Source organism: Medicago sativa, chromosome 3 (genome assembly GCF_051527215.1).
Source record: "Medicago sativa cultivar Bolivia chromosome 3, Bolivia_mono, whole genome shotgun sequence".
Classification (NCBI taxonomy): Eukaryota; Viridiplantae; Streptophyta; class Magnoliopsida; order Fabales; family Fabaceae; genus Medicago; species Medicago sativa.
In genome coordinates this window covers 63803804-63819028 of record NC_140751.1, presented here as the reverse complement: position 1 = coordinate 63819028, position 15225 = coordinate 63803804, and the positions used below count along the sequence as shown (strand labels likewise).

Below are 15225 nucleotides of genomic sequence, written 5' to 3'. Positions count from 1 at the left end.
ATATATACCGTTGACACCAGGTGTAAGTTATTAGACTTACACCAAATCTCAATCATTAAAATTAATTAATCTTACGGTCATGATAAAAAATTGGATATTGGCACACAATAAACCCCTTCCCCTTCCTCAGCCTAACTTCTTCTCAAACGGTGAAAGTTGCGACTCTCTTCTTTAATCGTACATCAAATTTATCTGTCAATAAACAATTATGAGATTGAATCAAATTTTGTGTTGAATCAAATTTTGTGTTGAGCAAGGAAGATGGTGACAAACATTCTCTGTCAAAACGACATACGGCGATGTCTTGATTGCTGATGACGGTGTCTCACGTTGGCCATCACAAACCTCTTCTTCTACCCCCTTTTCCCTATTAATCGTATTTTTTATTTCTTCACAAAAGCCAATTAACCATGATTTCCAAATTTTTTTATCTACCAATTCCATGACAAATGTTAAAAGTCAAAGCATCATCATCAATTTTTTAGAAAAGCAAAAGGAGGACGGAGGGCAGAAATTACAACGTGAGAGTTGCTGAGATCTCATGTGATGCTTTTAGTGAATACTTTTAGCAAATAAATATAAACCTTTAGATCAAATTAAATCAACAGATATTATTTGGTGTAAGTCTAATGACTTACACCTGGTGTCAACGGATCCTGACTCATATATATATATATATATATATATATATATATGTGGGAGTGTTTTAGCAAGCTACACCTTAAGGTGTATTTAACTACTTTTTATTTATAACTTGCTAAAACACACCTTCTAAAAAATAAGTGGGTGTATCCTAGCAAATACCTATTGGAGTTGCTAACATACACCCACTTATTTTTTAGAAGGTGTGTTTTAGCAACATTCACCTTAAGGTGTATTTAACAACTTTTTAGTTATATTAAAAAATAAGTGGGTGTATCCTAGCAAATACCTATTGGAGTTGCTAACATACACCCACTTATTTTTTAGAAGGTGTGTTTTAGCAACATTCACCTTAAGGTGTATTTAACAACTTTTTAGTTATATCTTTGCTAAAACACACCTTAATAAAAACTAGTGGGTGTATCCTCGCAAACCCCATATATATATATATATATATATATATATATATATATATATATATATATATATATATATATATATATTCATATCGCGGTATTTAAATTTAGAGTAAATTACACTTCCCTCACCTAAGAGAAACTTGAATTACACTCCCCATCCCCTCTTATGTTAAAATATACACTCCCCTCTCTTGAAAAGTAAAATTTATAATCCTCTCCCCTATAAGATGCTTGAATTACAACCCTCTCTTAATAATCCATAATTAAATTGCATTACTCTTTAATCTATTTTAACATAAATAAATATTTTTATGATATTTACTAATTTTGAACTATCATTTATGAAAAATAAACTCATTTCTTTATAATTTAAATATTAATGATATTTAAATTTAAACATTTTCCTATTAATTTATAATTTGAAGTATAAAATTAACTTTTAAATAACCATACTTTACTATCTTTAGTAGTTTTTCAAATATTTTAATTTTATTTTAGATTGTTTCAAATTTTATAATTGGGTTTAAAACTATATGACAATGAAATTGTGAATAACAAATAGCAAAATTATTTTAACATAAGAGGGGAGAGGAATGCAATTCAAGCATCTCTTAGGGGAGGGGAGTGGAATAATTTCTAATATGTTTCAAATAAGAGGGGATGAAGTGTATATTTTATCATAAGAGGGGAGGGGAGTGTAATTTAAGCATCTTTAAGGAGAGGGAAGGGTAATTTACTCTTAAATTTATTCTTATCTATTTGTTACATGTGTTATTTGTATTGAAAATTGAGGGCATTTTTGGAAAGAGAAAAAGCCAGCCCAAAATAGCTGAATGATGTTATTTTCTTTATATATAGTATAGATATGATTGATTTCCTAAATGTGTGTTTTTATGAGGTAACCGAGAAACTTTAAAGAATTTATAAAGGGGAATTAGTCACTTTAGTCCCTGAATGGGAGAGGATTCGTCACTTTAGTCCCTGAATGAAGAGAAATTGCAAAACAGTCCCTGCATGGTCAATTTCAGGGACTAAAGTGACTAACGGATTCTACATTCAGGGACTAAATTGACTAACGAAGTTTGCATTCAGGGACTAAATTGACTAACAAAGTCTGCATTCAGGGACTATTTTGCAATTTATCTGCATTCAGGGACTAAAGTGACGAATCCCTTCCGATTCAGGGACTAAAGTGACTAATTCCCCAATTTATAAATAATTCTAGGCAATTCAAATGATTCAATTAAATTTGCATTCATTTCTAAATATTCTTGTTTGGATGAAATAATAAACAATTTCATTCTTATCATTTTCGGGCAACTTTTATAAATTTTATTTTTTGGGGCAAAATAAGAAAATTGAAATTAGGGGTCAATTTTCAAATTTCAAAAAATTTGAGAGGTCAATTTATAATTTTGAACGGTAAATGTGTAATTTCCAAAAAAACTAGGGGTCAATTTGCAGATTTTTGAAAATTTATTGGGGTAAATCTGAAAACTTTGGAAAATTGAGGACCAAAATGCAAATTTTAAAACATTATAAGAATGGAGAAATTTGAAATTCTTAACTTTTAGGTCATTTGAGGCATCCGTACCTACGCTCGTTACCCGCATTTTAACAATAGAAAGACAATAAATAACAAAAAATATCACAACGTAATTAAAATATGATTTAAAATCTTTTAAATCAACTTATAAAATATTGCACATTGTAGTATTTAGCAAAATAAAAAGGATCTAAAATATAGAAAACAAGTGCATATTACAATAAATAATGATTAATTAACTAATTTAAGTATTATATAAAATTATAATTATAATATATATAATGTGCGTGCATGGGGCGAGTTGGGGATTAAAGTTCTTGTACCCATGTCCATACTCGTTCAAATTTGCAGGTAATTACTCAAACCCAAACTTAAGAATGCGGGTATTTGCCCGCCCATCAAAGATATTTTTTGCGGGTACCCATTGGGTTTGAACAAAATATTTCATAAATTTCCCTCACATAAAAGTATTTAAATTTTCTCAAAACATTACATTACCTCAAAACATTCATTTATTCAAACACATTCTAACTAATTTAAATTTTCATGCTTTGCATTTAGCTGGAGGGTTCTACATCAGAAATAACTGCAGCAGCAACCGTGTCCACCATTACAGAAACAAAGATTAAGCCACCTGCTCAAGAAGTTGTTCTTAAACAAAAGGCATTTCCAGATAAACAACATTTTACATTTAAGCAGGGTATCCAGATAAATGTTGAAGAAGGAAGTACCTCAGATAATGCCAACACATTAACATCGTCAACTCATTTAGATGTAGAAGGTTCATCATCAGGCCAGTTAGTTACTTCTGAGTGTAAAACATCTTCACAGGTGAGTTTATCGTATGTAACCAACTTTACAAACAAGTAGTTTTGTCATGTTTTTTATTCATTATTTTCCATGCGATTGGATTTCTAAGAATCAAGTTTTAAACTAATTTTGGTATAATTCTTGTGGTTCAGTCAACTACTTTTATATCTTGTATCTAAAGTTAAAGAAGATTGTTTAAGTTGTTGCACTGAAATTATTTGGTTTTCTATTTTTATTCAATTTATAATCAAATTAAGCTCTTGTTTTTGAGGTGTGAGCTCAGTGCCAAGATTATTACTTTGTAACCTTAAGGGACGAGGTTCAAATCCCCTGACGAGCGTTTGACAATTTAATTTGTCAATAGTGTCACTTTATTTAAATCATTGCTATTTAACGCTAGATATTTTATCCAGAGCCGTTCACTATACAAAGTTTATGAAACACACCGTTCCATTATAAGGGAAAATAAAATAAAATAAATAAATTAGTAATAATAATATAATATATATGGAACCTACTAGACACACACACGTGGGAAAAAAAAACACATTTCTCCCACTCCCTGTTCATTCTCTGCCTCGGTCACTCCCTCTATCTCAACCAAATCAACAATTACTCTTTCAAACCCCATGTAATCCAATATGCAAATATGTATTGGAACTCTTAAACTACATGCAAACTTGGTTTTCTTTCTCTTTATTCATATGGGTCGAATCTGCACTTTCTTTTCCCTACCTTAGGCTTTTCAAACAATTTATTAAGGTGATGTTAGGGAATGTATGATTCCTATTTCTTGGTGTTATGGGCTGTTGACTAAGTTCCAATACTGAAGAAGAGAGTAGAGGCTAAAGATGGGCAAAGGGACATAAGCTTGAGTAAGGAATTGAAGTTTGGTTCAAGGAATCAGATAAGCTGGGCATAAGTGGAATTTTTCTGTCACGTGTGGTTGGGTTAGGTAGATGAAGAATTGGAGCTGAACTGAAGCATGAGCTGCTGTTGTTCAGATGGCAGAATGCATAAGTTGATGCATAAGAAAAAAAAAAAAAATTGAAACTTAAGTCGTTTTATGCATGTTTTGTGATGTTGTCAATGTTTCGGCTGTCAAGAGCAGGTGTTGGGTTAAAGATTAAAGGAAGAATCAGAAGCAGAGGCTTAGGTATTAGAAGTGGCATAAGCTTAAAGCTAGGAATAAGCTGTTTTGCAGAAGTGCTTAACTGATGAATAAGCTGTTTTAGAAAGCTGACAGAAAAGTGTTTGCTGGATATTTAGATTCAAAATTAAATTCCCTTCAAATCGGATATAAATTTTGTGTGATTCGGATTAGAAATGAATTCGGAAAACCCAATTGAAGTTTCGTAAATCCTGCTGGAAATGCTCACGGGTTTTAGCATAGTTTGTGAGAAATAAGCTGTTTTGGAAAGATGAAGGCAGAAGTGACTATGGGGAATTAAGCCGAAGCGTCAAGGAGGCTTAAGAGTTGCTGGATGTTTATTGATACGACTTCGGACGCTTCACATGCTTCTTTCGGAGTGGTTAGAGAGCAAACTTAGTTGATTCATCATAACTGTGAGTTGATGACGATCATTATTACTTATTTTAATTATCGTTATTATTAATATTTTGTTGATTTTATATGTTAAAGTATTTATCAAATTGGGAAACACACCCTTTGAACATTTTGAACAATTCTCTCGTCATTGTTATATAATTTGAAAAGTCATCAAATTTAACTATACTCTATTTGCATTGCAAAAGATTTGAAATTGAGGTTTGGTTGCATATAGTATGACATGAATTTTGAGACATGGAGAAATACGATTTTTGAGATATATGTTCTTTGCAATTTTTGATATTAATATGTGCTCCATTTGGATTTGAATTCGGATTTACTTTGGATTATAAGTAGTAGATTTTCGATTGAGTTTTGATGATACGTATTTTGAAATAAGTTTCGTTATGTTGTGAAATATGGTTTTAGCATTGTGTTTTAAGAATGATGTTTTGAAAATTATGGTTATAATGACGACGACCTAGGTGCACCTAGTATGTGATTTCAATTAGGTATAGTTACCCCATTAGATGGAGCCGCCCCTATGGAAAGGCCGCCATTAGGAGGAGAGGGCTATCAATGAGAGGTAAACTCCCTAATTGAAAATGTTTTACACTTGTTTTGAGTCGAGAGAAAAGAGCTATCCGTTAGATGGAGCCGCCCCAATGGAAAGGCCACCATTAGGAGGAGAGGGCTATCAACGAGATGGAGCTAGTTCTCGATTCACCCATTTAAATTATTTTCACTAAATGGAGTTTCCTATATTTTCTTTAAAAGCTTTTATTATGATTTTCGACAATATATTTTTTAAAGGCTTTTATCATGATTTTCGATATATATATATTTTAAAAGGATTTTATTATGATTTTCGGCAATATACTTTTAAAGACTTTTGTTATGATTTTCGACGATATATTTTCTAAAGGCTTGAAATCTTATTTTCACATCTTTACAACATTGAGATTAGAACTATTCTTATTCATGATAATGATTTTCACGTACAATGATATTCATGTTGCTTCTAAATGTTAGATATGTGATGGCTTGTAGTAAGGTTATACCACAAGAATAAACTCATAGTTTAAAAGGTGTTATAAAAAAAAAAATTCCCTAATAAATTTAGTTCATCTTATTACGGTTTAGTTAAACAAGCTAAGAGTAATATATTAGTTACGTTGGTGACATTGGATTCAGAAATATTATTTGATTTTGGATTAATAGAATTTCATATGGTTATTAATTTTGTAAATTGATATGAGATTTGAGATAGTTAAATATTCGTGCTCTTGTGTGTTTCCCTTCTAGTTGGTGATGATTGTTGTCTCCTCACTAAGTCTTTATGACTTACCCCTTTTTCTTATATTTTTACAGATTCAAAGTCAATTGCGTAGAAAGCTTCTAGCAGGGTTAAAGATCTATCAGTGTCACTTTTGGTAGGCCCTCTTGGTTGGTTTCTCTTTCTATATTTATATTTCAGTGTCCATTGATGTATCTGCAGCTATTTGGAGTCTGAATGTTTTATTTGAGATGTACAATTATGTAAATATGTCATTTTGAAATTCTGGATGAGAATACAGGTTGACAAACAGGATTCATATCTTGGAAATGTTGAATTTACAGAGGAAACTCTGTCGAAATTTCAGTAAATATTTTTTTGAAAGTGAAAACCGAATTGGAATTGTTTTTATGTTAGTTTGTCAAGTTGAATCAATAGGCTTGCCGGGCTAGAATGTTCTAGTTCGTGCGCCGGTCACGATTACTGTTTTTGGGTCGTGACAAAGTTGGTATCAGAGCCCGGTTGTAGGTCCTAATAGCTGCAGACATAGAATGAAAATAGATTCTTGCTAGTAAATTGTGAACCGCGGCACCATTTACTTGCAAAATCTATTAGCATTCTATGGTAGTGTCACTTGTTGTCTAACCTTGTTATTTCTTTTGGTCTTTGATTGGTCTCACTCTGTTTGTCGTCTTGTCCTTTATTCGGTCAAATTTCTTTCATTTAGTGAGGGTGTCACCCATTACCAAGATCTCCACTAGAAGGGAAATTAATTCCTTATGGGTTTATTGCTCAACCTTAAAACCTTAGTTAAAGGGGTCGTGTTTCGGGACGTACTCGTGGTCGACGCAAATCAAATGATGGAGAATTTGCGTTCATGTCGACGAATGTGTCTTAGTTATAGGAGTAGCTAGTGTTGAAGTGTAAATAAGAATGTGAAGATTGCTATAGGTATTATGACAACTTGTTTGTGGTTGCTGTTGGAAAGCAATAGGTTAACCTAAGGCAAACAAATCTTGACAGTTAATAAGAAGTTTGTTGAGGAGCAAGCGTCAAATTCACCTACATGGACTTAAACCTTACATTTATAAGTCTAGTGTGTGTGAAGATCCACTGCAATTCATTGATAGTGTCGAGAGGTTATGAAGGGCATTAGGGTGCTCAAGCATAAGGACTTGGGAGTTTACTTCATGTAATTTGGAGGGTGTAGTATATGACTCGTTTGATACACTTATACGTGGAAAATAAGTAGGATCACCTCTGTTACAATGAATTGAGATCTCTTGATTGTTTATGGCTAGTTTACTTATAGAAAGTGTTTGGGATGAATTAGCACACGAGTATGAAAGATCGGAACTAATTGAGGTTATGTCAATTTTAGAGTACAAAACTTGTTTTACAGAGATTCGAGACATGATCCTCACCCTATCATAGAAGAGATGCGTGTCAAACGGTTCATTAGAGAATTAGGAGAATATTTAAGTGGATTTGTGTTTGGATCTAATTGTACTACTTTGGGGAAGTTTCAAATTTGATACTTTAGATTAGGCAACAAAACCTTAAGGGATGTAGTAAACAGGATTCTTGCAAGAAACAAGTTGAATGACCATACAGTAATTGTTATAATCATTGTGTTGAAGTTATATTTCGGTCATTAGGGACAACAGATAGTAATATCATAAAAGGATGGATCCAGTAGATAAATTATTGGGCATTATGCAGAGTCGTAGATTAGATCATGGATCATATATATATAATCCACTTTCCGTTAGAGTGTTTTTGGTTCTGCAATAGTTGGTTCCACTCTGGAAATTGTTTCAAAGATAGTAAATTATGCTTTTAATATGGTCAAGTAGGTAAATAAATAAATAAATAAATAAAGGGATCGTTCTTGGCAGCTATGACACATCCATTAGCTAGTCTTGTATGAACACCAATAGCTTTAGTATAGATTTTTGATAGGATTTGAGTATGAATTGGTTGTATGTCCAGTAAGCCACCTTAGCCCATTATAACTAGGTAGTGAAAGTTGAGATATTGGGTAATCACTTTTATCCTTTTGAGGAAAACTTAGTTAGGTATCATATCATTTGACCTCAAGTTTAGGATCTAACAAGTTATTGAAGAGAGGTTGTCAAGGATAATTGGTTTCCCTCAGGGATATACTAGTGAGTTCAGAAGAATTAAAAAGGGTCCAAAGGTGTGTGGATTTCCTAATTTGTTTTCCTGAATAGTTTCCTAGATTGCCACCTGATAAGGAGATTATGTTCTCTATAGACTTGGTTCCCAACACTTATTGACATCAATACCTTTTGATCAAATAGTTAGCAAAACCTTAGGTGTTAAGGGAGAAGCTACATGATTTTCTCAATAAGAGATTTATTCACCCAAATTGTTTTCCGTAGGGAGCCCTGATATTGTTTGTAAGGAAGAAAGATAGATACATGTGATTATGTGTAGTTCATAAACATGTGAATAAAGTGGTAGTTAGAAATAAATGTCACTTACCCTGCATTGACGAGTTGTTTGACCGACTGCAAGGAGCTCTGAGTTTTTCCAAGGTTGATTTGTTGGGATCTTATGTCAATGACACTTCTTTACGCATGCTGCAAGCATTATGTAATTCTGGTTATTCCTTTTGGGCTTACTAATGCTCCCACATCTTCTTATGGATTTGATGAGTTGGGTTTTAAACCATTCTTAGGTCAATTTGTGATATTGTTCATTGATGAAATTGTTGTTTATTCCAATAGTAATGAAATACATGATCCCAACTATCCTACACATAATTTGAATGCGTTAGCAATGATTTTTGCTCTTAAGGCTTGAAGGCATCATCTATATGACAAGACTTAGGAAATTTACATGACCAAGAGAGAGTCGTAAGTATATCTTTCAACAACGAGGTTTAAATTCAAGACAAAGAAGGTGGATAGTGCTCTCTTGAAAGAAAATAATAATTAAAAATTTGATTGCCCAGACTTGTATCATCTTAGAAAGGCAAATGTTATTGTAGATAATTTTAGTAGTATGCCTATGAGTAGTCTTGCCCAGTTAGCAAAAATGAAGAGGCCCGTACTTAAATAATTACAAGAGCTTGCTGTAGAATGTAAATAGAATTCAACTGAAACTTTATCATTCAAGGACATTATTGACCATGTGTAAATTTGTTCCATCATTGTTTATGACATCCGGGAGATTAGTGAAATTTTAGACGTGCTAAAAATGGTTGATAATGTGAGGAACAGTAAGACTCCTTAGGTGATTTCGATGGTGTTTTTGTGGTTAAAGTCTCGGTTATGAGTTCTGAATGTTGGTAATGTATGTAGAAAGATACTAGAGAAGGCTCACCATTCTTGTTATAGCATTAACCAATGTTCTAAATGAAGATGGATGTAAAAGATTTTGCCTCTTTAGTGCTTGATGTGCGCAAGTAAAGGTTGGACATCAAAAGCTTGTAAGTTTACTTCAGCTTGTTGAAATGTGTGAATTAAAGTGGGAATGTATTACTATGAATTTCATTACAGGTTTACCATTAACTCAAAGGGTTATGACTCGTTGTGGGCGATTATAGACTAGTTAACAAAGTTTTCACGTTTCTTATTTGTGAATAGTACTATAATATTGCACCTCAGTCTTCTAGGATTTATTTTGGATGATATTGTCACCTTGCATGATGTATTGTTGACGATTATCTCTGATCGTAAAGCTCAATTTACTGTTCAACGTTGGAGGTCCTTATGATATAGATATGTGACTCATTTGAATGTGAGAACAACCTTCATTCTAGGAATGATGGCAAATTTGGGAAAAATATAGGGATCCTAGAGGATGTGCTTCGTACATTTGTTCTTGAACTTTGAGTAATTTAGGATCGATATTTGTCTAAGATGGAATTTGGATATAACAATAGTTACCAATCTAGTATTTAGATGTTACCCTTGGAGGATATGTATTGTAGGTAGTGTGACCCCTTATATAGGTTGGTTAGAAGCTTGAGGAAATTGATTCAAGATGTCATTCGAAATGTTGAATTGATCCGAGATTGTTTAGTAACAACTTATAGTAGGAAAACTATTATGCTAACTAGAGGTGTTGTCCCTTAGAGTTCACAGTGGGAGAGATGATATTCATAGTGTTTAACTAATGTAGGCTGTTTTATGGTTCGACCAAAAAAGCGACAATCTAGTCAAAAAAAAAATTCATCGGCGCATTTGAGTTTATGGAAAGTCAGACCTGTAATTTATACTTCAGAGGTACCTTTAAACCTTTATCATGAGATTATCATGAAGATGTGCGATTGGGAGAGAATTTATCTTACACCAATCATTGGACAACTATAATAGATAAGAAAGTGAGATGTTTATGCTCAAAGGATATCGTTTTGGGAAAGGTTCTATGGCAAGACCTGACTAATGAAGAAACAAGTTGATAACCGGAAGAAGTGTTGTGTGGAAAGTAATCATACTTATTTGAAACTAGTGGTTAAAATTCGAGGACGAATTTTCTTAAGGGGGGAAGACTGAAACACACCGTTCCATTATAAGGGAAAATAAAATAAAATAAATAAATTAGTAATAATAATATAATATATATGGAACCTACTAGACACACACACGTGGGAAAAAAAAACACATTTCTCCCACTCCCTGTTCATTCTCTGCCTCGGTCACTCCCTCTATCTCAACCAAATCAACAATTACTCTTTCAAACCCCATGTAATCCAATATGCAAATATGTATTGGAACTCTTAAACTACATGCAAACTTGGTTTTCTTTCTCTTTATTCATATGGGTCGAATCTGCACTTTCTTTTCCCTACCTTAGGCTTTTCAAACAATTTATTAAGGTGATGTTAGGGAATGTATGATTCCTATTTCTTGGTGTTATGGGCTGTTGACTAAGTTCCAATACTGAAGAAGAGAGTAGAGGCTAAAGATGGGCAAAGGGACATAAGCTTGAGTAAGGAATTGAAGTTTGGTTCAAGGAATCAGATAAGCTGGGCATAAGTGGAATTTTTCTGTCACGTGTGGTTGGGTTAGGTAGATGAAGAATTGGAGCTGAACTGAAGCATGAGCTGCTGTTGTTCAGATGGCAGAATGCATAAGTTGATGCATAAGAAAAAAAAAAAAATTGAAACTTAAGTCGTTTTATGCATGTTTTGTGATGTTGTCAATGTTTCGGCTGTCAAGAGCAGGTGTTGGGTTAAAGATTAAAGGAAGAATCAGAAGCAGAGGCTTGGGTATTAGAAGTGGCATAAGCTTAAAGCTAGGAATAAGCTGTTTTGCAGAAGTGCTTAACTGATGAATAAGCTGTTTTAGAAAGCTGACAGAAAAGTGTTTGCTGGATATTTAGATTCAAAATTAAATTCCCTTCAAATCGGATATAAATTTTGTGTGATTCGGATTAGAAATGAATTCGGAAAACCCAATTGAAGTTTCGTAAATCCTGCTGGAAATGCTCACGGGTTTTAGCATAGTTTGTGAGAAATAAGCTGTTTTGGAAAGATGAAGGCAGAAGTGACTATGGGGAATTAAGCCGAAGCGTCAAGGAGGCTTAAGAGTTGCTGGATGTTTATTGATACGACTTCGGACGCTTCACATGCTTCTTTCGGAGTGGTTAGAGAGCAAACTTAGTTGATTCATCATAACTGTGAGTTGATGACGATCATTATTACTTATTTTAATTATCGTTATTATTAATATTTTGTTGATTTTATATGTTAAAGTATTTATCAAATTGGGAAACACACCCTTTGAACATTTTGAACAATTCTCTCGTCATTGTTATATAATTTGAAAAGTCATCAAATTTAACTATACTCTATTTGCATTGCAAAAGATTTGAAATTGAGGTTTGGTTGCATATAGTATGACATGAATTTTGAGACATGGAGAAATACGATTTTTGAGATATATGTTCTTTGCAATTTTTGATATTAATATGTGCTCCATTTGGATTTGAATTCGGATTTACTTTGGATTATAAGTAGTAGATTTTCGATTGAGTTTTGATGATACGTATTTTGAAATAAGTTTCGTTATGTTGTGAAATATGGTTTTAGCATTGTGTTTTAAGAATGATGTTTTGAAAATTATGGTTATAATGACGACGACCTAGGTGCACCTAGTATGTGATTTCAATTAGGTATAGTTACCCCATTAGATGGAGCCGCCCCTATGGAAAGGCCGCCATTAGGAGGAGAGGGCTATCAATGAGAGGTAAACTCCCTAATTGAAAATGTTTTACACTTGTTTTGAGTCGAGAGAAAAGAGCTATCCGTTAGATGGAGCCGCCCCAATGGAAAGGCCACCATTAGGAGGAGAGGGCTATCAACGAGATGGAGCTAGTTCTCGATTCACCCATTTAAATTATTTTCACTAAATGGAGTTTCCTATATTTTCTTTAAAAGCTTTTATTATGATTTTCGACAATATATTTTTTAAAGGCTTTTATCATGATTTTCGATATATATATATTTTAAAAGGATTTTATTATGATTTTCGGCAATATACTTTTAAAGACTTTTGTTATGATTTTCGACGATATATTTTCTAAAGGCTTGAAATCTTATTTTCACATCTTTACAACATTGAGATTAGAACTATTCTTATTCATGATAATGATTTTCACGTACAATGATATTCATGTTGCTTCTAAATGTTAGATATGTGATGGCTTGTAGTAAGGTTATACCACAAGAATAAACTCATAGTTTAAAAGGTGTTATAAAAAAAAAAATTCCCTAATAAATTTAGTTCATCTTATTACGGTTTAGTTAAACAAGCTAAGAGTAATATATTAGTTACGTTGGTGACATTGGATTCAGAAATATTATTTGATTTTGGATTAATAGAATTTCATATGGTTATTAATTTTGTAAATTGATATGAGATTTGAGATAGTTAAATATTCGTGCTCTTGTGTGTTTCCCTTCTAGTTGGTGATGATTGTTGTCTCCTCACTAAGTCTTTATGACTTACCCCTTTTTCTTATATTTTTACAGATTCAAAGTCAATTGCGTAGAAAGCTTCTAGCAGGGTTAAAGATCTATCAGTGTCACTTTTGGTAGGCCCTCTTGGTTGGTTTCTCTTTCTATATTTATATTTCAGTGTCCATTGATGTATCTGCAGCTATTTGGAGTCTGAATGTTTTATTTGAGATGTACAATTATGTAAATATGTCATTTTGAAATTCTGGATGAGAATACAGGTTGACAAACAGGATTCATATCTTGGAAATGTTGAATTTACAGAGGAAACTCTGTCGAAATTTCAGTAAATATTTTTTTGAAAGTGAAAACCGAATTGGAATTGTTTTTATGTTAGTTTGTCAAGTTGAATCAATAGGCTTGCCGGGCTAGAATGTTCTAGTTCGTGCGCCGGTCACGATTACTGTTTTTGGGTCGTGACAGTTTAGCGAATAGCATTTCTCCTTGGCCGACAATTACGGTTATCATGGTTTTTAATTTAGGAGATACCATGTATTAAATACACATTCGTGAAAATTTCATGAGTTTCTTTTCGCTATATCCAACACTTCCCCTAATAATAATCTTCTCCTTTCCAAATTTTATTTTTGAAAAATAAGACTCTTCCTAACATAAATATACATAGGTAAATAAAGTAAGTTTGCCCTATACATATTAAGACTTAAGATCTAATAATACCATTGAATCTGTGTAGGAAGATGGTGATAGCCAAATAGCCATGGCTTCTTTTTCCATTTCCACTACGGAGACCGTTGACCAAGGTGAAAATTCTTTGAATATGTATATATTTTTCTTATCTTATGTTACTTCAAAATTCATCACCCTTTTGATTTTTAACTCTATTCTTTTCCACATTATGTTCAGGTTCTCCAAATGATGATTCTTTCAAGAAAGTGAGCTTAAACTTTGAGGAACAATTTCCTAAGGATGATGATATAATAGTTTCCAAATCTAAAGCCTCTCCTGTTGTATATCAATGTCCTCCGGTGCCTAGTAAAGGTATTTTATTGTTTGGTTTTTATTTTTAATTAACTTTGTTGTATTCAAATAGGCTTAATTATTCTTTTCTATAACTTCAGAGGACCCTTCTCAAAAAGTAGAAGATTTAAGTTCTTTGCATGTCAAAAGTGAGCTTGAGCAATTGGTCTCCAAGAATCATTTGGATTGCGGGAATTTTTATTTGTTGAATGATTTCTTTGTTAAGCATCCTTCTGTCCGTTTAAAAGACACTTCACTTAGTAATAGATACAAGGGTTGTGCTTACAATTTACTAGCTGAACTATTGAAATTCCTCAAAACCCATAGTGTGTTGGAAGTATTGGGGCCATTCCACTCTGAATTTGAGGAGTTATTACAAGATGCACGAAGGTTTGGTTTTGATAAGGATTGGTTGGATGGCGTCGAAAGCCGCACTTTGTGTCCTGATATGCAAGTCTCTCCAGATGTATTGAAGAAACTATTGGATTCCAAGGAACATGTTACCAAAGAAGTTGAAGTCTTGCGCTTGAAGATAGGCATTTTGAGTGACCATATGGAAGTTCTTGGTGCACAGGTGGAAGTTCTTAAGCATCAATTAGCATCCTCTCAAGCTGTTTTAGAGAGTATCAATCAACAAGAGGTGGCTTTAAGTTCCCCTGTTGGCTATTAGACTATATTTGTTTGCACTTTAAAGCTTTTCACTGTGGGAGCTTCTATCGACCTTGTATTTTAGATTCTTTAAATAGAAACAAATTAGGATATGTTGAATTTATATTTTGTTGATGTTCATCACTCTAGGGTTCTCTTTTCCTTGTGATTTGGTGGATTGCTCTGCACTCTTTTTCCCTTGTTTAGGTTTTATCCCACTGGGTTTTCCTGAGATAAGGTTTTTAATGAGGCAGATGTTGAATAACCTTGAGTATTCTGACTTGGGCTTTGGTATAGTCCTCCCAGGTGTTTATGTATCTTTCATTTCTTTTTTGGATTATATTGTCTGAACTGTTTGATAAAAGA

The 15225-nt window shown here is 33.1% G+C and overlaps 2 protein-coding genes and 1 long non-coding RNA gene across 5 annotated transcripts in view; all 3 read left to right on the top strand.

Annotated features, from left to right (window-relative positions):
• LOC146939084 (uncharacterized) overlaps positions 1-14308 on the top strand; it is a 16421-nt gene extending 2113 nt beyond the window's left edge. Inside the window, exons 4-6 of the mRNA XM_085749727.1 lie at positions 3169-3438; positions 13928-13994; positions 14098-14308. Of these exons, the coding sequence (XP_085605853.1) occupies positions 3169-3438; positions 13928-13994; positions 14098-14261 (501 nt within the window). The 3' untranslated portion in view covers positions 14262-14308. The remainder of the gene's footprint in view (positions 1-3168; positions 3439-13927; positions 13995-14097) is intronic.
• LOC146939085 (uncharacterized) lies at positions 3945-13564 on the top strand. 3 transcript variants are annotated; one of them, XR_015031543.1, is made up of 4 exons: positions 3945-4983; positions 6338-6399; positions 11440-11894; positions 13249-13564. It is a non-coding gene; the product is annotated as an uncharacterized LOC146939085 (long non-coding RNA). The 3 variants fall into 3 exon arrangements; XR_015031544.1 differs by having other exon boundaries at positions 11435-11894; XR_015031542.1 differs by lacking the exons at positions 11440-11894; positions 13249-13564 and having other exon boundaries at positions 6338-11350.
• LOC146939083 (uncharacterized) lies at positions 14303-15225 on the top strand (the record flags this gene model as incomplete). Its single annotated transcript, XM_085749726.1, has 1 exon — positions 14303-15225. A coding segment is annotated over one exon (579 nt), but the record flags the coding sequence as incomplete, so codon positions are not given.